The 20,059-nt window shown below is 48.4% G+C and overlaps 1 protein-coding gene across 1 annotated transcript in view; it reads right to left on the reverse strand.

Moving 5' to 3' along the window:
• ZC3H7A (zinc finger CCCH-type containing 7A) overlaps positions 1 to 16,694 on the reverse strand; it is a 38,311-nt gene extending 21,617 nt beyond the window's left edge. The window contains exons 1-4 of the mRNA XM_072835820.1: positions 16,637 to 16,694; positions 4,816 to 4,917; positions 3,232 to 3,271; positions 1,249 to 1,446 (exon numbers count right to left, since the gene is read on the reverse strand). Of these exons, the coding sequence (XP_072691921.1) occupies positions 1,249 to 1,446; positions 3,232 to 3,271; positions 4,816 to 4,883 (306 nt within the window). The 5' untranslated portion in view covers positions 4,884 to 4,917; positions 16,637 to 16,694. The remainder of the gene's footprint in view (positions 1 to 1,248; positions 1,447 to 3,231; positions 3,272 to 4,815; positions 4,918 to 16,636) is intronic.
• Between the last annotated feature and the right edge of the window lie 3,365 nt (positions 16,695 to 20,059).

Genomic DNA, 20,059 nt, shown 5'->3' on the forward strand with positions numbered 1-20,059 from the left:
TCTCTCTGTATCTCTCATTAATAAATAAAATTTTTTAAATAAAATTTTTTTTTAAAAATTATCTTCATTAGAAGGCAGCCCCGGTGGCTCAGCGATTTAGCGCAGCCTTCAGCCCAGGGCCTGATCCGGGAGATCCCAGATCGGGTCCCACGTCGGGCTCCCTGCATGGAGCCTGCTTCTCCCTCTGCCTGTGTTTCTGCCTCTCTCTCTCTCTCTCTCTCTTTCTCTCATGAATAAATAAATTTTAAAAACCCTTAAAAAATTATCTTCATTAGAAAATTTCAAATATGCAAAAGCACAAAGAATAGCATGAATCCCCATGTACCCATCACCCAGATCAGATAAACATTAACATCTGGCCATAAACATCCCCAGGTCCTCAAGAAATAAAACTTTCCAGACACAGGTGGTGCCCCAGGCCTCACCCTGTCGTCCTACTCTCTTCACTAGTCACCCTTTGTTGGAGCTCCTTAAAATGTCAACTGGAAGGGCACCTGGGTGGCTCAGCTGGTTAGGCTGCTGGCTCTTGATTTCAGCCCAAGTCATTATCTCGAGGTCGTGAGATCGACCCACACATTGGGCTCCAAGCTCAGCAGGTATTCTGAGGGACATTCTCTCTCTCCCCTTCTCCCTGCCCATAACAATGCAAGCACATCCATGTGCTCTCTCTTTCTCTCTCTCTCAAAAAAATAATCAAAAATGTTTTAAAGATTTTATTAATTTATTCATGAGAGACACACAGAGAGAGGCAGAGACACAGGCAGAGGGAGAAGTAGGCTCCATGCAGGGAGCCCGATGCGGGACTCGATTCCAGGACCCCGGGATCATGACCTGAGCAGAAGGCAGACACGCTCAACTGCTGAGCCACCCAGGTGCCCCAATAATCAAATCTTTAAAAAAAAAAAATCAACTGGAAATATAATTTCCAAACAGCTAACCAAAGAAGAATCCATTACAGAAAACAAAAATCTGTGAACACCTGCATCTTCCTGTGCTGATTTCTTTTATGAGCAGACAGCCCAGAAGCCAGACTGACATGGCAACTCCAAGGACTAGTCCAAGAAACAAATGATTTCTAAAATCCCTAAACATTCAGCCCAAGTTGATCTTTCAAAGCCTCGGGCCATTCTAAAAGGAGTCAATATGTCTTTCTTAAGATGGAAATTAGAAAATTGACTTTTATTGTACTATGTTACTGAAAACATTTTTTCTCTCTAGAAACATTATTTTAGAAAAATCACAACTCACCATATTAGAATAGCAAGCAATACGATTTATATGCAGTTTTTCAATTATTTCTTTAGGGATGACAATTTCTTCAGACTTTGCATAACCAGCTATATTCAAAGCTTCTGTGTACTGGCTTATTGAGTTGTTCCAATCATGTTCCCGATAAACATCATTGCCTTCATTAAAAAGATTTCTCACAAGAGCACGTAAATATACCTTTAAAAAAAGAAAGTTACCACTTGAAGCCCTTCACGGAACAAGTCAGGGTACTAGGAAATTTTCATTTTTGTACTGAAAACTTCAGAGCCTTATATGATAAGCACAGTTCTAAGAAAATGGGAACCCAGACCATGCCACCACCATCTCATCTTGCTTGTTTTTTAAGAGAAAATTCAATTTCTCATTATGAAGAAAAATGCAGCAAAATATTTTTTCACATCCCCAACTCTGTGCCCATGAGAAATTCCTCCAAGTGGAAACTCTGGGTCAGAAAGAATGAGCATCTTAAGGCTTCTGACCAGTATTTCTAAACTGCCTTCCAAAGGGGCAATAACAATAAACACACCTAGCAGTTTCCTTCATGGCACCCCCATCAACACTGGGTAGGTAGTATGTGTGCAATATGAGTGCACCTGTGTGTTTGTGTACACATAAAACCCCTACTAATTTCTAGGTGAAAAACTGTACTCTTTTTTATTTGCATGTCTGATTACCAATGATTTCCCAAATTTATTGTTGTTAGGTCTTTTTTTTTTTTTTTTTAGTTTCAGAGGTAGAATTTAGTGACTCATCAGGTGCAAATAATGTCCCACATTTTCGTGGACCATTGTATTTCCTCTTTTGTAACTGTTTGCTGAGGTCAATTACTGATTTGGGAGTGGGGTTATTAAACTTCTTTGTCACCGAAGAAGTAGAGCACATTCATTCTTTTGATACATATAAAAGTTCTGAAGTTTCCTTCGTGATTTCCATTGCTGCTTTAATGTTTTAAGAGTCAGGATCAGATAAATAGTACAAGAACAGATAAATATTCAAGCTTTCAGTCTCATTTTATGAAATTCGTGTAAGCTGACAAAAGTAGTCAAGAAAACTGAAACGATCAACGTTTAACAAGGGAGGTGACTTGTGACATGCATGCCAGTTAACCTCTCGGGAACCCAGTTCCAAATGTAAATGTCAAGACTATAAAACATATTGTAAAATTAATAGATTGTTCCAGGTACTTTCTAGCCATAATACTCTCTGATTCTACATCTGTTTGGAGGGAGGGAGGGGAGAAGCAAGAAAACAGGGAAGGAAACAGAGAAGAGGGAGAGAGAGAAGCAGGCAGAAAGAAGTGACATCTAGAAGGATCAAAACTCAGAGAGACAAAAGCCACGGGTGAACTAACACTAACAGTGTGTACAGATGAGGGCCTTTAATCTAAGACCCAGAGAACCGGGCTTTCGCTGTGTTTTGAACTAGTTTCATCTCTAGCTGTTCCCTCCTAGGATCCTGGCACCATTTAGTATTGTTAGAACCTCCCTTCTCTTTAATAAAAATGGAAGCTGCTGTGCACTCTCCTTCACAACACAGTCTGTCCCATTTGTTTTCAGTGAAATGAGAGGTGGACTAAGGGTAATTTTCAAGGGTCCCAGAAGAAAATTAGCACAACCTACACTCATGGAGAAAGGACGATACAGGACAATTGCCCACGCGTGCCAACAAATGACATCCTATGCATGTTTGAGATTGGCAAACTCTTTCTGTAAGTGCCCAGAGAGTAAATATTTCAGGCTTTGTGGGCCATATGGTCTCTGTCTCAGCTACCATATGTCATGTAAGCAGCCACAGATAAATACGTCAACAAATAGGTATGGCTGTGTTCCAATAAAACTTTATTTATAGAAACAGGCAACAGGCCACATTGGGCCCACAAAGCAGCAGTCCACCAACCCCCACTACACATTATAGTTCCCAAGCTATTTGCAGGGCTGTTAAGCAGATATTCCCCATCATTACCGCATATTGTTCCTGTGTTCCTGGATATGACAGTGGTGACCTAAGAAGAAGAAAACAATTAATTTTAATTATCACACTCTTATCAGGATTTGTTCATCCAGGGGTCATCATAAAACTGAGGTTCTATTAGTTTGCCACAAGTTCAAAGCACATTTTATTTTTTTTATTTATTTTTTAAAAATATTTTATTTATTTATTCATGAGAGACACAGAGAAAGACAGAGAGAGAGGCAGAGGGAAAAGCAGGCTCCGTGCAGGCAGGACTCCAGGATCACGCTCCAAGCCAAAGGCAGGCGCTAAATCACTGAGCCCCCCAGGGACCCCCTCAAAGCACATTTTAAAGACCTACCTCTCTTTACTACCATTATTCACACATAACTGTAGTCACAGGGGAAATAAAGAATCTGTAACTCTTCCCTTCTATTCTCTTGAGTAAATATTATACTTTTCTTTTCAAAACTATTTCTACTAAAAGAAGGCTTAATTCTTCAGATACCAAAAAGGTTTCCAAATAGCATGGAATGACAAATACTTTTTGATTCAGGTCACTGTAGTACAGAGAAGGTGGTCTCCTTCCCAGGAAAGACAGAGAGGCCCTTCTACAGGGACAAATCCACCCAAGCCCTGGGCTGTATCATCACTGCCAGGCTCAAGAAGGCTAGTTAAAGCCCAAGCTTCTTAAGTTTGATTACAAAAGCCCTGTGTGCAAGTTCATTCTCAAGTCACTTTTCAGCCATCAGGAGTGCTCTGATGGGATCAGGTTCCAATTGCTCTTAGTCTAACATGTTCAGAGATGCTAAAGGATTTTCACTCTAAAAATCAGCAACGGGGGCAGCCCCAGTGGGGCAGCGGTTTAGCGCCGCCTGCAGCCTGGGGTGTAATCCTGGAGACCCGGGATCGGGTCCCATGTCGGGCTTCCTGCAAGGAGCCTGCTTCTCCCTCTGCCTGTGTCTCTGCCTCTCTCAATCTCTCTGAATAAATAAATAAATAAATCTTTTTTAAAAAATAAATAAAAATAAATAAAAATCAGCAACGGTAAAAAAAATTAATTAAAAAAAATCAGTGATGGTAAAGTACATTTCAGAACACCCAAGTAATCAAATGTACAAAAGCAAAAACTATTGCTCAATAAAAATATCTAATTTCAAACCTGAATAAGAAGACTCATAAACAGGACTTAAGGTTTCTTAGTCTAATACAGAAAAACAGAGCTGACCCCTTGAGCAACCCAGGCTTGAGCTGTGTGGGTCCACTTAGAACTCTATCTTTTTTCTGTAAGTATGATAAAAGCCTAGAAACATATTTTTTTTCCTTGTGACTTTCCAAATGGTTTTTTCCTCCAGCTTACTTTATTTTAATATGGTAAATAACACATATAATGTATAAAATGTGTTCAACAACTGTTGATGCTATCGATCAGGCTTCCGGTCAACAGTAGGCTATTGTAGTTACGTTTTGGGAGTCGAAAATCATACGTGGACTTTCAACCGTGCAGGGGGAGGGGGGGTGCGGTTCTGCACCCCTGAGCCCACATTGCCCAAGGGTCAACTGCATCACGGGACGGGAACGCAGGTGCAACCTTACTGTATAAACTGCAGTCCTTCCTTAATGTTCTGCTGCCTTTTTCTTCTCTCCTCGGACACACTGGACATGTTACCCCACACATCCACTTTCTAAATGATCAATCTGGAAAGAAACAAGGCACAGAGTTACAGAAGGCCCCGTGATGGTACCATGCATAATTTGCAGTCCTGCTGCACAACTACTTGTGGCCTCGTCCCTCTCTGCTGACTTGACCCCGGGGTCCTTGATGCCAAGCACTCTGGCTGATCCAGAAGGTCCCTGTGGCCCACCACATGGAAGCATCAGCTTTTCACCCTCCTTTAAGGCCGAGCAGCCACACTGATTTTGTATGTTCCTCCTAAAGAATCTCCGAGAAAAAAGTCATTTTCTTCCACGCCTCTTCTCTCCCCAGCCCTTCAGCTCCAGGTTTTCTTTCTTTCCTTTCTATACGCACGCACGCATAAGCTGCCACTAAAACAGTCCTGGCCTTGTTTTGCTTCTGGAAGCTCTCCAGACGTGAAAAGTTTTCACATCCGTCTGCCTCATAGGGGCCTGACTTCCTGGTGAGCAGAGTGGAAACCTTATACATATTTTGTCACGCCAACTTCTGAAATAGTCCTTGTTCATACAACTGATAGAATAAAAAATCTGAATAAAGTCATTCGGTTGGAATTTTCTAGAAAGTAAGGGTTTACTTTCAACTTGACGCAGGCAAATGTCAACACAAGTCAATGCTGTTGGTGTCTGCCCCCCACCTAATCACTGTTCAGGAAGCAATTCCCAACAAAGTTAAAGGAGAACCACAGGGAAGAGATCTGTGATAAAGCACCATCGCCCAGTATCCTAAACTAGGGCTTCTCCACCCAGAAGCTTGAGCCAGACAGCCCTTTATCATTGGGGGCCACCCTGTGCACGATAGGATGTTAACAGCACCCCGGCCTCCATCCACCAGATGCCAGTAGTGACAACCAAAAATCCCTCCAGGCCTTGTTAATGTCCCCTAGCAGGGGTGAGGAGGGGGCATGGTCACCCTCAGATGAGTACTGGGGTTGAAGCCTAAGAGGACATCTTCTCACACAAACTGTACATTTGAACTCATGTGATGGATGGGGAACTCGTACCCAAGCTTCAAGTAAATAGCTGAGATGTTTTAGTTTCACTATTGCTTGACATTTGTAGTTTTACTTTTAAATCTGTTACAAACTGTAGGTAGGAAAAAAAAAAAAACTGTAGGTAGGGGTGGGGACAAGTGTTGGAATGCCCCAAGGGTGTGTAACTGATAATTTTTTTAAATACTGTCAGTTCTAAACATTTTGATATTCTGCCTAAGTTGTCACTTTACTGAAGTATTTGTATGTGAAATGATCTATCTGGGATTTGCTTTAAAATATTTCAGCAGGGCACCTGGGTGGCCCAGGTGGTTGTGTCTAACTCCATCTCAGCTCAGGTCCTGATCTCAGGGTTGTGAGTTCAAGCCCCGAGCTGGGCTCTGCATTGGGTGTGGAGCTGAATGAATGAATGATAAAAAAAATAATTAAAAAAATTCCAGCAACCAAAAAAAAAAAAGGAGGGGGTGGGGACGAAACAGTAGAATGTGGCCAACCAATGACAAACACAGGGATTCTTTCTACTTAGTCAACATTCTAAATTTTCCAAAATAAATGTTTACAAACCCCAGGACACAGAAGTAAAATGGCATTATTTCTCGAGTTTGTTTTGCAGGTAATCTAGCTTAAAGGAGGATGAACAGGTGGAAATGAATAAAACAAGACCACGAAAAATATGGACACCTGTCCCAAGCAGCAATGGGAGGTGTATGGGGTTCCTCCTACACTTCCACTTGACATGTCTGACCATTCCCTTAGCAAAAAACAATTTAATCCCTACTTGCATGTACAAAGTTATTTAAGGAGTATTTGTAAGAGAAAAGGATCAAAAATGTACTCAATGCCTGTCAAGAAGGAAACGGATTGTGCCAAGAAAACTGCACTGGAAAAACACAGGTAAGGTGTGAGTGTCCACAAAATGACCCTGTTCTGATTCTTAATAAAAGGGTGAGGAGGGGATCCCGGGGTGGCTCAGTGGTTTGGCATCTGCCTTCGGCCCAGGGCGTGATCCTGAAGACCCGCGTCAGGCTCCCTGCGTGGAGCCTGCTTCTCTATCTGCCTGTGTCTCTGCCTCTCTCCTGTGTCTCTCATGAATAAATAAATACAATAAAAAATAAAAGGGTGAGGAGACACTATATATTCACATTTGCTTATACATCCACAAAACAGCTCCAGATGGAACCACAGCAGTGGCAGAAAACTGAGGGAAAGGCCTTGTCACTGCATACCTTTAAAACTTGCTTCCTGGGGACGCCTGGGTGGCTCAGAGGTTGAGCATCTGCCTTCGGCTCAGAGCGTGATCCTGGGGTCCCGGGAAGTCCCATATAGGGCTCCTTGCAGGGAGCCTGCTTCTCTCTCTGCCTATGTCTCTGCCTCTCTGTCTCTCATAAATAAATAAATAAAATCTATAAAAAATAATAATTAAAAAATAAATAAAGTGGGGCCAATTTAGAACCAGAGTTTACTGGCTCAAAGGCACTCGGATTAGCACTCAGGGGTGTCACAGCAGTCGGGCCTGAAAGTCAGTGACAAAAGAAAAGGTGACCCAAAGCAAGAACTCTTCCCGGTCTTCGGTGAACAAGACACCTCCCTCCCAACCTCTGTACAGGGAAGGTGGGGAATTAGTTTGAGGTCTCTGTTGGCTAAGAAGGGACTCCAGGATCATGATAATCCACTGAGTTAATAGCCTTAGGGCTATTTCTCCAGAAAGTGCCAGAAAACCTTGAACCTCGACCTCTTAAGGACAAAGGGCATGTGGCAAAGAGCTGACAACTCAAGCAGGTGATTAAGAGGAAATAAGTCGCAAGCTCTTTTAATAGCACAAAACACTTGCCTCCTTTAAATATTTAGGAACATAGTATCAGGGGATAGATACGCAAAAGTAGTAGGATAGGGAATTTCATGTTCTTATAGTCTTCTTCTCCCAAAACGGCATTATGAAAAACTGTACAAACCGTAAAGTTAAAAATCTTTCTCAATGAACACCACATACTATGTTCTACAATGACTATTCATTGTTTATCCCATCTGCCCATCTTTATCCACCCGCCCATCCCTCGGTCCATCCATCAATCCACCTTATTATTTTGATAAACTGCAAAGCGGCACAAATCAATCATAATTCATCAGTAAGCGCCTCAGCCAACATATTATCATCCTAGATTTCAGGATTTGTTTACAGTTTGGGTTTTTTTTTAAGGTAAAATGCAGAAACTTTTTTCCCTTATAAAATGCATAGTTTTAAGGCAGGTTTTGACAAAGAATATGTTCCTGTGACCCAGACCCAGACCCCAATCTTGACATAATACCATTACTGGCATGCTAGAAGTTCCCACAGACCCCTTCCCCAGCTAGTCCCTACCCCACTCCTGCCCTTGGCAATCCGTTCTGATTTTCTTCATCGTAGATAAGTTTCACCTGAGAAATACAACCTCTTTCCCATTTTGAAAGAGAAAAGACGAACACTTTTTTTTTAATTTTTATTTATTTATGATAGTCACACACACACACACACACACACACACACACACAGAAAGAGAGGCAGAGACATAGGCAGAGGCAGAAGCAGGCTCCATGCACCAGGAGCCCGATGTGGGATTCGATCCCAGGTCTCCAGGATCGCACCCTGGGCCAAAGGCAGGCGCCAAACCGCTGAGCCACCCAGGGATCCCCAAGACGAACACTTTTTTTACACATTATCTTATTTTTGGATCCAGCTAAAATCTGGCTTCAATTTTCAGGTGAGGAAGGATTTGATAAAGTCAATCCAAAAGCCACTTTTCTCATTCAAAATCGGCAGCACATGACAGGTGCACACTCCCTCCTCAAGAAAGGGGCTTCAGCCCCCAGCTGGCCTTCAACCGGAGAGCTCCTTCTTTCTCCCCCAGCCACTCTCCCCACTCCAGGACCTTCTGCACCGCCCAGTGCTCGAGATCCTCTGCCCGTCTGAGAGCTCTACTAGATGTCTCATAAGAATTGCAAACTGTTTAAGGAGTAAGATTTTCATATTAGGTGGTCAACAGGAGAGTCTCCTCTCCAGCCACTTGGCCACCCATCTGCCCTTCCTGAGGGCAATCACCCATTGCCACTGGTCTCTTCTATGTCCTGACAAAGAAATTCTGTGAAACAACAGAGTACCTTGACAGAGCAGTGGTTACATGAAATCTCTGCATGGGATTTTTCTTACATGAAAAACTGCAGAGACAGACAGACACACACACACATACACACACACAAGTGTATGTAAAACTGGTAAGAGTTGGGATCCCTGGGGGGCGCAGCGGTTTGGCACCCGCCTTTGGCCCAGGGCGCGATCCTGGAGACCCGGGATCGAATCCCACATTGGGCTCCCGGTGTATGGAGCCTGCTTCTCCCTCTCCCTCTGCCTGTGTCTCTGCCTCTCTCACTCTCTCTCTGTGTGACTATCATAAATAAAAATTAAAATTAAAAAAAAAAAAAAACTGGTAAGAGTAAGAGCCTGTAGTTTGGTTAGCAGCATTCAACGAATCTCAGTTTCCTGGCTTTGATGCCTCACTACAGTTCTGTAAGATGGCACCACGGGAGGAAGTAGATGAAGGGCTCATGGGCCTCCAAATACCACTTTAGCAACTTCCTGTGAGCTTACAATTTCTCTCAAAATTTAAAGTTAAATAAAAGTTAATAAAAATATCCCGTGTCTGTTATTCTGTATACAAACTGGGGTTCCCTGGGACACCTGGGTGGCTCAGGGGATGAGCGTCTGCCTTTGGCTCGGGTCATGATCCCGGAGTCCCAGGATTTAGTCCCACATAAGGATCCCCGCACGGAGCCTGCTTCTCCCTCTGCCTGTGTCTCTGCCTCTCTCTGTGTCTCTCATGAAAAAATAAAAATATTTATTTTTTTAAAATTTTTATTTTTTTATGAGAGAGAGAGACAGAGACATAGGCAGAGGGAGAAGCAGGCTCCATGCACCAGGATGGACGTGGGATTCGATCCCGGGTCTCCAGGATCATGCCCTGGGCCAAAGGGAGGCGCTAAACCGCTGCGCCACCCAGGGATCCCGAAAAAATAAAAATCTTTAAAAACAAACAAACAAACTGGGGTTCCAGCATGCTCTGCACCTTGCTTTCATCTCCTAGTGCCTGACCTCAAAGGTCACTCCCTCTCAGAGCACGAGAAGCTGCTTTAACTGTCATGTTCTGTGTGATACAGTCGTACCCTAATTTCTGATGCACATTTGGGTTGTTTCCAATCTCTAAACTTCATCAAGTACTCCAGACATTTCATTTAGGTCTTTCTTCAAAGAAGTTCCATCGGCTGGGGGCACCTGGGTGGCTCAGTGATTGAGCATCTATCTGCCTTTGGCTCAGGGTGTGATCCCGGGGTCCTGGGATCGAGTCCCACTTTGGGCTCCCGATAGGGAGCCTGCTTCTCCTGCTGCCTATGTCTTCGCCTCTCTGTGTCTCTCATGAATAAATAAAATATCTTTTAAAAAGAGTTCTGTCGGGGAAAGGGTGCATGTGTTTGTTCACTTTACCAGCTACCACCAAGGTATAACACAACCCTGCCCAACAACGCACAAGGGCCCCGATTTTGCCACTTCACCAACCAGTTATCCAAGGTTTCACTCCTGCCAACCAGGGAGGTGAGAAACGTGTGACAACAGTGTGACGATGTGACCAGATTTTGTCTCAGCCCTTCTATCATTAGTGACAGAAGCATGTAGCTGCTCAGCTTGTGAAATTTAAGAGTCATTTGTACTTCCTTCACCATAAACTGTCTGCTCGGGTCTTTTGCCCATTGTCCTTCCAGGCCGCACCCTCTTCATTCAGGAAAGTTCTTTATATAGAGAGGAAAGTAGTCTTTTCTGGTGCTGTTATTGTTTTTCCCCACTTGATGACAATCCTTCTCCTTAGGTCTGGTTTTTATACTTTTTGACAGCAGTTTTTATCCCTAAGTAGCTGAATTTATCAATATTCTCTTCCATGGTACCAGGATCCTGACACACTTACATATACCTTCACCACTTTGAAGTTATAAAATAACTCTCCATGTTTTCTCTTCATATTCTTATTGTTTCATTTAAGAAAAAACTTTTTAAAGATTTTGAGTGAGAGAAAGAGAGCTAGAGCATGGGGAAGGGGTGGGGCAGAGGGAGAAGCAGACTCCCCGCTGAGCAAGGAGCCTGAAGTGGGACATGATCCCAAGATCCGGGGAACACGACTTGAGCCAAAGGCAGACCCCTAACCGACTGAGCCACCCAGGCGCTCCCCCTCCCCAAATTTTTTTAATGTGACCCAGCAGCTGACAGTGAGAACTGATGTAGAGATATATATATTCCCCTCCCAAAGAGCTACCCAGATGTCCAAGCCTCATTTATAGGAAGGCCATCTATTCTACGCTGATCCGTGGAAGGCCACATACCATATGAGAAATTCTGTGGTTTTTACTCAGCATTTCTGACTTGAATGGTCCTAACGCTAGGCCGTCCTGCCGACCCCAACCTTGCGCCCAAAAGACCTACCCTTTCAGTAATGAAACCATTTTCTCGCCACTTGCTCAAACCAGAAACCTGGCACCATCCTCTTCTCTCACATCCCACTTCCATCAACCCACTGACCAAGCTCACAAGTGACACTGTAGAATACGTACAGGGCGCCCCAAATCTGACCACTTCCCACGACTTGCTCCGCCACCCCTGGCCTGGATCACAGATCATACCATCCCGCCTAGATGTCGCAATATCCTCCTTCCCCGGCCTCTGCTCTAGGCCTGGGTCCTCTCCACTGTCCCCTCCCCCATGCACTTCCACCCTAAACTAAAAGGAATGTTCTTTTATTTTTTTTTAAGATTTTATTTATTTATTCATGAGAGAGACAGAGAGAGAGAGACAGAGGCACAGGCGGAGGGAGAAGCAGGCCCCATGCAGGGAGCCCGGTGTGGGACTCGATCCTGGGACTCCAGGATCACACCCTGGGCCGAAGGCAGGCGCTCAACCACTGAGCCACCGGGGCTGCCCAGGAAAGCTCTTTTAAAAACAAGAATCAGTTATGACAGCCCGGCTTTAATTCCTTCAGTGGCTTTCCTAGGACTGAGAATAAAATCCGGAGTCCTTCCCGTGACTTTTCAGGTCCAGGAAAGTCCTTCCGACCTCTTCTCACACTACTCTCACGCACCCACTCATTCAGCTCCCACCACGCTGGCCTTCTGTGGGCCTGTGGAATGAGTCAAGGGCTCCGTGTCTCTGGGGCATTGTGCTTGCTCATCCCTTCTCCCAAAAACACACTTCCCAGAACTACATAGAGCTGGTTCCTTTTCCTCCTTGAGTCCTGGCTTACATATCCCCTTTAGAGGCCTTCCCTTACCCCCTAAATTGCTGCCACATCCCGAGCTCACTACGCCACTCACTTCTAGGGGTGCCTCGTCTTTCTTAGTCCTGACTGTAAGCCAATATCGGGATCCAGGACAACACACATTTGAATGGAAGAACGAATGAAATGGCCAAGTGTAAAGAGAATGCTTCCTACCAAGTTCAAGAGGCCTGAGAGTTTAACACCTTGCACAAATGTTCACTAAAGGACAGGTGGGACAAAGGAGGGCCCAGGGAGGAAATGATGAGGCAGGCAGAGCTGGCTGTGGTGGACTCTGCCTCCAACCCTTTGGCGGGGGGGGGGGGGGGGGGGGGGGGGGGGTTTAAATCAACAGGATGGTGGTCCATTAAGGACCGCGACAGAGAGAAAGACCAGAAGCCAACCCTGCAGGAGCACAAGGACGGGTTTCCTTCACTACCAACAGGGGAGACCATGGCAGACACACCTCCCCCTAAAGGAAAGGGGAGCGGAGCAGGAGAGCTTTGAACAGTATACTGTAAAGCAAGAAATTCAACTAAACAGAAGCTTCGTTAAATTATCTCATGTTTTGCAAGCTGGAGATCCGCATCATCAACTTTCTCTCATCAGCTGATTTTATTTTATTTTATTTTATTTTTATTTTTTTTTTTTCATCAGCTGATTTTAAATCTGTTAATCATTCTGAAGTTTTATGTAGGGAGAAAAGATAGCCCGGATCTTCATTATAATTCCTTAATTAGGGCAGCCCGGGTGACTCAGCAGTTTAGCACTGCCTTCAGTCCAGGGCGTGATCCCGGAGACCCAGGATCGAGTCCCATGTCGGGTTCCCTGCCTGGAGCCTGCTTCTCCCTCTGCCTGTGTCTCTGCCTCTCTCTCTCTCTCTCTCTCTCTCTCTCATGTCTCTCATGGATAAATAAATAAAATCTTTTAAAAAAATTCCTTGGGCAGCCTGGGTGGCTCAGCAGTTGAGCGCTGCCTTCAGTCTAGGGTGTGATCCTGGAGACCGGGGATCCAGTCCTATGTCGGGCTCCCTGCATGAGGCCTGCTTCTCCCTCGGCCTGTGTCTCTGCCTCTCTCTGTGTGTGTCTCTCATAAATGAATAAATAAAATTTTTTTTTTTTTTAATTCCTTGGGGATCCCTGGGTGGCTCAGCATTTAAGTGCCTGCCTTTGGCCCAGGGCATGATCCTGGAGTCCCAGGATGGAGTCCCACATAAGGCTCCCTGCATGGGGCCTGCTTCTGCTTCTCCCTCTTCCTATGTCTCTGCCTCTCTCTCTCTATGTGTGTCTCTCATGAATAAATAAGATCTTTTAAAAAATTAAAAATAAAATTCCTTAATTACTCAGTGCCTGTAGAGTGAAACCGATTATACTAAAGTCTGGGACGATGCACAATGTTGTTAGCTAGACACTGTATTCATATCCATGACATTTGGGCCTCACAAGATAACTTTAGAAACTAGCTGCCCTTAAGAGAAGACACCACCGTAAGTGATCCGTGATGGCCACAGTGTTAGGCAGAAACAACAGCTAACCCTCAGCGCCCATCCTGGATGCCAAGCGCTGGTCTAAGCGTGGTGTGTGTATTGAATCATTTAATCCTCATAATAGTCTCAAGAGATATGTACCATGAGGACACTTTTGCACAGAGAAGTGACGCAAGCAGTCCAGGATCGGAGCTATGAAGTGGCAGGGCTAGATTTCAGAGCCAGACAGTCTGGCTCCAGGCCCGAATTCTCATTACACCATGCTATGCCACACTGTAAGTGGCAGCGATGCCAGGAGGAGGCTGAGCAGTCTAAGTCGGCCCTGGACTGTGCTCCGAAAGGCAAATACAGCCCCGACAGGCAGGTGGGCATTTTCAAGCCACCCGAGGGGAACAGAATAAACACACCCCTGCACACGCACACACAATGACAGGCTCAAGGGGTTTCACACGGGAATGCAGCAGATGCAAGGGAGTTAGGATACCAGTCCGGGGAAAATCTGCATCTGGAAATATGCTCCACTCGTAATATGTTTAAAAACACGAGGGATGAATACTAAACAGTCTTACAAGACACACACAGGAAACGAGAAAGTGGGCGGGGTATACGGCGCAGTGTTTGTACTTTGCCTAAAAAGGTACCTCTAAATTTCTTTCTTTTTTTTTTAATTTTTATTTATTTATGATAGTCACAGAGAGAGAGAGAGAGGCAGAGACATAGTCAGAGGGAGAAGCAGGCTCCATGCACCGGGAGCCCAATGTGGGATTCGATCCCGGGTCTTCAGGATCGCGCCCTGGGCCAAAGGCAGGCGCCAAACCGCTGCGCCAACCAGGGATCCCTAAATTTCAAGTGAAAAATTATAGTTACCAGCCTGGATTAAATTCTATTATCAGACTCCCGCCTGTCTGTGCAATGGTGTAAACAAACAAACAAAAAGTAGTGAAAGCAACTTTACTGTCAACCCCTTCTTTCAACAGTTAGCTCACTCTGTAACACTTACAAAAGTGGCTACAAAAAAAAAAAAAAAGTGGCTACATCGCAACCCTCAGAGACTGCAAACCCAGGCGGTGAAACATCACAGCTAGTCTTCCACTTTCTCGAAACAATGGCTCCTCTAAGGGATACTTTGTTATGAGACAGACAACCAGCACCCACCAAGCAAAAGTCACAGTAACTCAGAGGAAGGCCTTTCCAGGTCCTTTTCGCGGCAAGAGTACCTGAAAATCTACACGCTCTCTACAGAGCCCACACACAGATACTGGCAAATATTCATCCTCGGTAACCGCGATCCGATTGTGACTCTCACCTAACACAACTACTTCCAGATTCCGATACACAGCAGAGAGAGAAAATTTTTCAACAAAGACAATTTTGTCCATTAGCTCGAATTACTCTGCAAAAAAAAAAAAAAACGAGGACAAGATCTCATTTGCAATCAGCTCAGCAGTTCAGCTCGGCTCAGAGTGACCCAGAGAGGCAGAGGCTCCCTGAGAGCCTGGGGGACGGGAGGCCACATGCCACCGGGGAAGCAGGAAAAGGTAAGCAGATGGCCCAGGCTCCCAGCCGCCCTGCCCCCCCTCAGATGCTCAAGCGGAGCACTGTCCAATAGAAATAGAAGGCGAGCCACATATGTAATTTCAAATTTCCGAGTTGCCACGTTCAACAAAAGTAAAAAGATAACCGGTGTGAGTCATCTTAACGATTTATTTTAGTCGACCTAATTAGTTTCAAAATACTATCATCTTCACATGCACTAAAGACAAAAAAAAAAAAAAAATTATAAATGAGGTCTTTCACTGTTGGGTTTTCCCTCCCTTTCCCTACCCAGTGTTTGAAATCAGATGTGTCTTTTCCAGCCTTTCAGCCGGCGCACACTCAGCTGGGTCCCCAGCACACACCGTGCGGCCAGCGGGCGCCCCCTCCCCGGGAGGTCCGGCTCGCTCGGTCCCAGCACGGGTCCCGTCCGCGAGGTGCAGGCGCCGGGGGGCCGGGGGGCCGCGAGGGCAGCCGGGCGCCGCCGAGCCCCCCCCCCCGGGCGCAGGCGCAGGCGCAGTCTCGGGCCCAGCGGGCGCTCCCCGCGGTGGGCCACACCCCTGCCAGGACCGTCCCCGGCCGAGCCTCCGCGCTAACGAGAACTGACAGCTCTCCGTTCCTCAAGGGTGGGGGAAGAAACCCCAAACCCGGCGGTCTCCGCGTCCCCGATAAAGACAGGAAGCCGTCCGCCGCGCGCGTCCCAGCTGCGCGCCCCGCGCAAAAGAAAGGGCGGGGGGGATGGTCACCCCGAAACACAGGGGCCCCGCGCTGCGCGCAGCCCTCCCGCCCGCAAACCCAAGACACGGATTTGGGGGCCCCGGGGTCACCAGACGGACACGCACGGGGGGGCGGGGGGCGGGGGGAGGAGGTGCCAGCGGCACGCGGGCGGCTGGATGGCAGCGGGCTGTGGGCCCGCGCCCCGGGGTCGCCGCGCCGCCCGAGAGCTGGGGGGGAGGGTGGTCGGGGGGAAGGGAGGGGGAGGGCCCCGGGGTCACGGAGGGAGGAGGGGGCCCGGGGTCACCAGACAGACGGGCACGCGATGGGGCGGGGGGCGGGGGGCCGGGAGGAGGTGCCAGCGGGCACCGTGCGGGCTGGATGGCAGGGGTCGCCGCGCCGCCCGAGAGCGGGGGGAGGGGAGGGGAGGGGAGGGGGGGCAGCGGGGGGCCCGCGGGAGGGGGGGCAGCGGGGGGCCCGGGGACCCCGCCTGCCCGCGTCCGCCCCAGCAGCGGCGCCCGATCCCCCGATCTCCCGATCTCCCCCCCCGGGGGCCCCGCGGGCCGCCGCCGCCCTGCCCCGCCCGCCGTCCGTTACCGGGCGCGCGCGAGCACGAGGCGGCGAAGGCGGCGGCGGCGGCGGGGGAGGGGCGCGGGGCCGGGGCGCCCACCTACCTGCGGGGACGGCCGCGCCGGCGGGGAGCGGGGCGCGGGGCGCGGGGCGCGGGCGGCGGCGGGGCGCGGGCGGCGGCGGGCAGCGGGCGGCGGGGCCCGGGCGCTCGCTCGCAGCTTCCCTCGGCGACCGGCGGCGGCGGCGGGTCGGCGGCGCCCGTGCGGCGCCCTCTGGCGGCGGGAGGCCGCGCCCGGCGCCCGGGAGACGCGGCCATTGGCTGCGCCCGCGAGCGTGGTTGCCGGGGCGGCGGCGCCACGTCGGGCCGGGCCGGGGCCGGGGCCGGGGCCGGGGCCCGGGCGGGCGGCGTGACCCCGCGTGCTGGGGGCGCCGCGTGCGCGCTCCGGGGGCGGCAGCGGGACGGCCCGGCCCGGAGCTGACCCCTTGGCGTCTCGGGCGCCTCCCCGAGGACCGGGAGCCCGGAGCCACCGGCGTGCGCCCCCCACCCCCACCCCGATCTCCCAGACGGGGGCGCGCGGCGCTCCGGCAGCCCCGGGTGCAGGGCCCGGCTCCCCGTCCCGCTCCCCGTCCGGCCCCCGCCCGGCTCCCCGTCCCGCTCCCGCCCGGCTCCCCGTCCCGCTCCCCGTCCGGCCCCCGTCCCGCTCCCCGTCCCGCTCCCCGTCCTGCAAGCGCCAGCCCAGCGCCACGTCAGCTCTGTGCCCTGGGCCGCCAGATGCCCCCGGAGGAGCGGGGCGGAGAGCAGGGACACAGACCCTGAAGCCAGGGGGCAGGACCCGCAGGGGGGCAGGGGGGCCTCCGAAGGTGACAGCTGTCAGGCCACAGGCATGCACAGATAAGACGCCTCCCCCGGGCGGAGGGAAGGACAAGTGCAAAGGCCCTGAGGCTGGAGCTCCGTGTTTAGGGAGCAGCAAAGGCCTCTACCTTCGTGTGTGTAAGGGGAGAAAGGTGCGAAGAAGAGCAGGGCCATGATGGGAATGAGGAGTTTGTTCTATGTGGCCTGAGAGTCCCTCCAGGAATCTGAATTCGGATTGCCATAATCTTGATTTGCATTCTAGACAGTCCTCTTGGGCTACTGTGCAGAGACTAGGGTCATAGGAGGGACAGGACCGGGAACAAAGAGGCTAGCCGAGTGGCTCTCACAGTGGCTACGGGGATGTGGACTTACACATCAGCTGTGCTGGGAGCCTGGGTGGCCCGGTGGCTCAAGGCATGACCCCGGGGTCCTGGGATCCAGTCCCCCTTGGGCTCCCCGCAGGGAGCCTGCTTCTCCCTCTGCCTGGGTCTTTGCCTCTCTCTGTGTGTCTCTCATGAAAAAATAAATAAAATAAAATAAAATAAAATAAAATAAAATAAAATAAAATAAAATAAAATAAAATAAAATAAATAAAATACAAATCAGCTGTATTAGTCGACAGAGGCTATCATAACAAAATGCCACAGACCTGGTGGCCTAAAAACAAGAATTTTCTCATAGCTCTGGAGGCTGGAAGTCCAAGATAAAGGCGACAGTTGGTTTCTGGTGAAAACTCTCTCCTTGGCATTCAGGTGTCCACCTCCTCACAGTGTCCTCATATAGCCTTTCCCTGCACACACATCCCTAGTGTCTTTTTCTCGTCTTATTGGCTTAGGGTTCACTCTTATGACGTCTTTTAACCTGAATAACCTCAATAAAAGCCTTATAGCCAGATACAGTCACATGCACATTAGGATATGGATTTGGAGGGGACACAATTTGGTCTATTAACACCAGGTAAGCACTGTGGCAGAAACATCCAGAGAGAGCTGACAGGGGCCATGGCTTCAGGGAAGGCTCCTCTAAGGAAGAGGTTCTTAGGGCCAGAGGCTGCTTGTCATTCAGGGCTCAGCTCAAATGGCTTCTCTTGAAGAGGCCTGCCCGCAGCCCATCTAACAGTGCCCATGAGCACAGCATGCAGCTTGGTCCTTACAGCAGTCCTCACTATCTGGAATGATCCTGTTTAATCATCTGGGTACTTACTTACAGCCTATTTCCACCCCACTAGGACAGCAGAGAGCCTTCATGTTCTGTGGGGCATACCCAGCCCCCCAGAATAGTGACTAGCACTTCGTAAATGCTTCTCGAATGGATGTCCACAGGAACCCCAGAGCTGAGATCCGTAGGAGGTACGAGAGGTAACGGGAGGGATGCATGGAGAGAAGAGGGAAAATTTTAAGTCAGAAGATCCCAAGAGGCCAGAGTGGCCAAACCACAGAGTACTGGGTGGGGTACCAGGGAGATGAAATGAGCAAGGGCCAGGCCCTGGAGGTCATCATAAAGCCACAGGAAGGTGCAGGCTCTTCGGCCAATAAAAGGAAAAAATCAAGATTGTATTAGTTTCTTGTTGCTGCTGTTACAGATCATCACAAACACAGTGACTTAAAACAACACATATTATCTGACAGTTCTGGAGGTCTAGAGTCTGAAATGGGTTTCACCGAGCTAAAGTCGAGGTGTTGGCAGAGCCGGTTCCTTCTGAAGGTGCCAAGAGAGAATCTCTCCTCTTGCTATCCCCAGCTTCTAAGTTGTTTTTTTTTTTTTTTTAGATTTTATTTATTCATCAGAGAGAGAGAGAGGCAGAGACACAGAGAGAGAAGCAGGCTCCACGCAGGGAGCCCAACATGGGACTGGATCCCAGGTCTCCAGGATCACGCCCTGGGCTGAAGGCGGCTCTAAACCGCTGGGCCACCGGGGCTGCCCCTATCCCCAGCTTCTAGAGGCCATCCTAATTCCTTGGCTCAGGGCACCTTCCTCTAACTCAGGGCATGGCTCTGACTCTGCTTCTGTTACATCTTCCCCAGCTCTCCTTTTTCTTGTGATTACATGGGGCCCACCCAGATCATCCAAAATGCTCTCCCCATCAGACTTCGTCCTGTGACCGACAATTTGTACTCTGAAGAGAAGCCATTCTTTTTTATGTAGGAGTGTTTCCTAAGGTGTGTTCTATAGGGATTTCAATCTTCCTTCTTACCTTGGATACTGTACTCTGCATGTTGTCCCACCTGTTATTTCTCTACTGTATGAGGAGTCAGTATTTAGGACTGTTTCTGGTCACCTTGGTTTTCCTTTCAGTGGGGCACTAAATTAGATAACCTAGTGAAGGATTCTTATCTCCCAATGCTCATAAGGAGACACTCAAATGATTGCTCTGTGGGCCTCAGTGTCTCTGGACAGCAGCTCCCACACCTACAGAATGATGATGGTGTTTGTCCTATTTAATTTATAAGTTCTTCAAGATTCTCAGCTAAAGCTGGCCTGCACACATAACAAGAGTATTTTTTGTTTGGTTGTTTTATATATTCACATTCTAAGTTCCCTCCAAAGGAAAAAAGAAAAAGTTCTATATAATGATAAATACCACACTCTCTCACCCAAGCTCCTCCAAATAAATATAAGGTGAATGTTACAGAATGAGTATTCGCGTCCCCCTGAATTTCTCTGTTGAAATCCT

Source organism: Canis lupus, chromosome 8 (genome assembly GCF_048164855.1).
Source record: "Canis lupus baileyi chromosome 8, mCanLup2.hap1, whole genome shotgun sequence".
Lineage (NCBI taxonomy): Eukaryota > Metazoa > Chordata > Mammalia > Carnivora > Canidae > Canis > Canis lupus.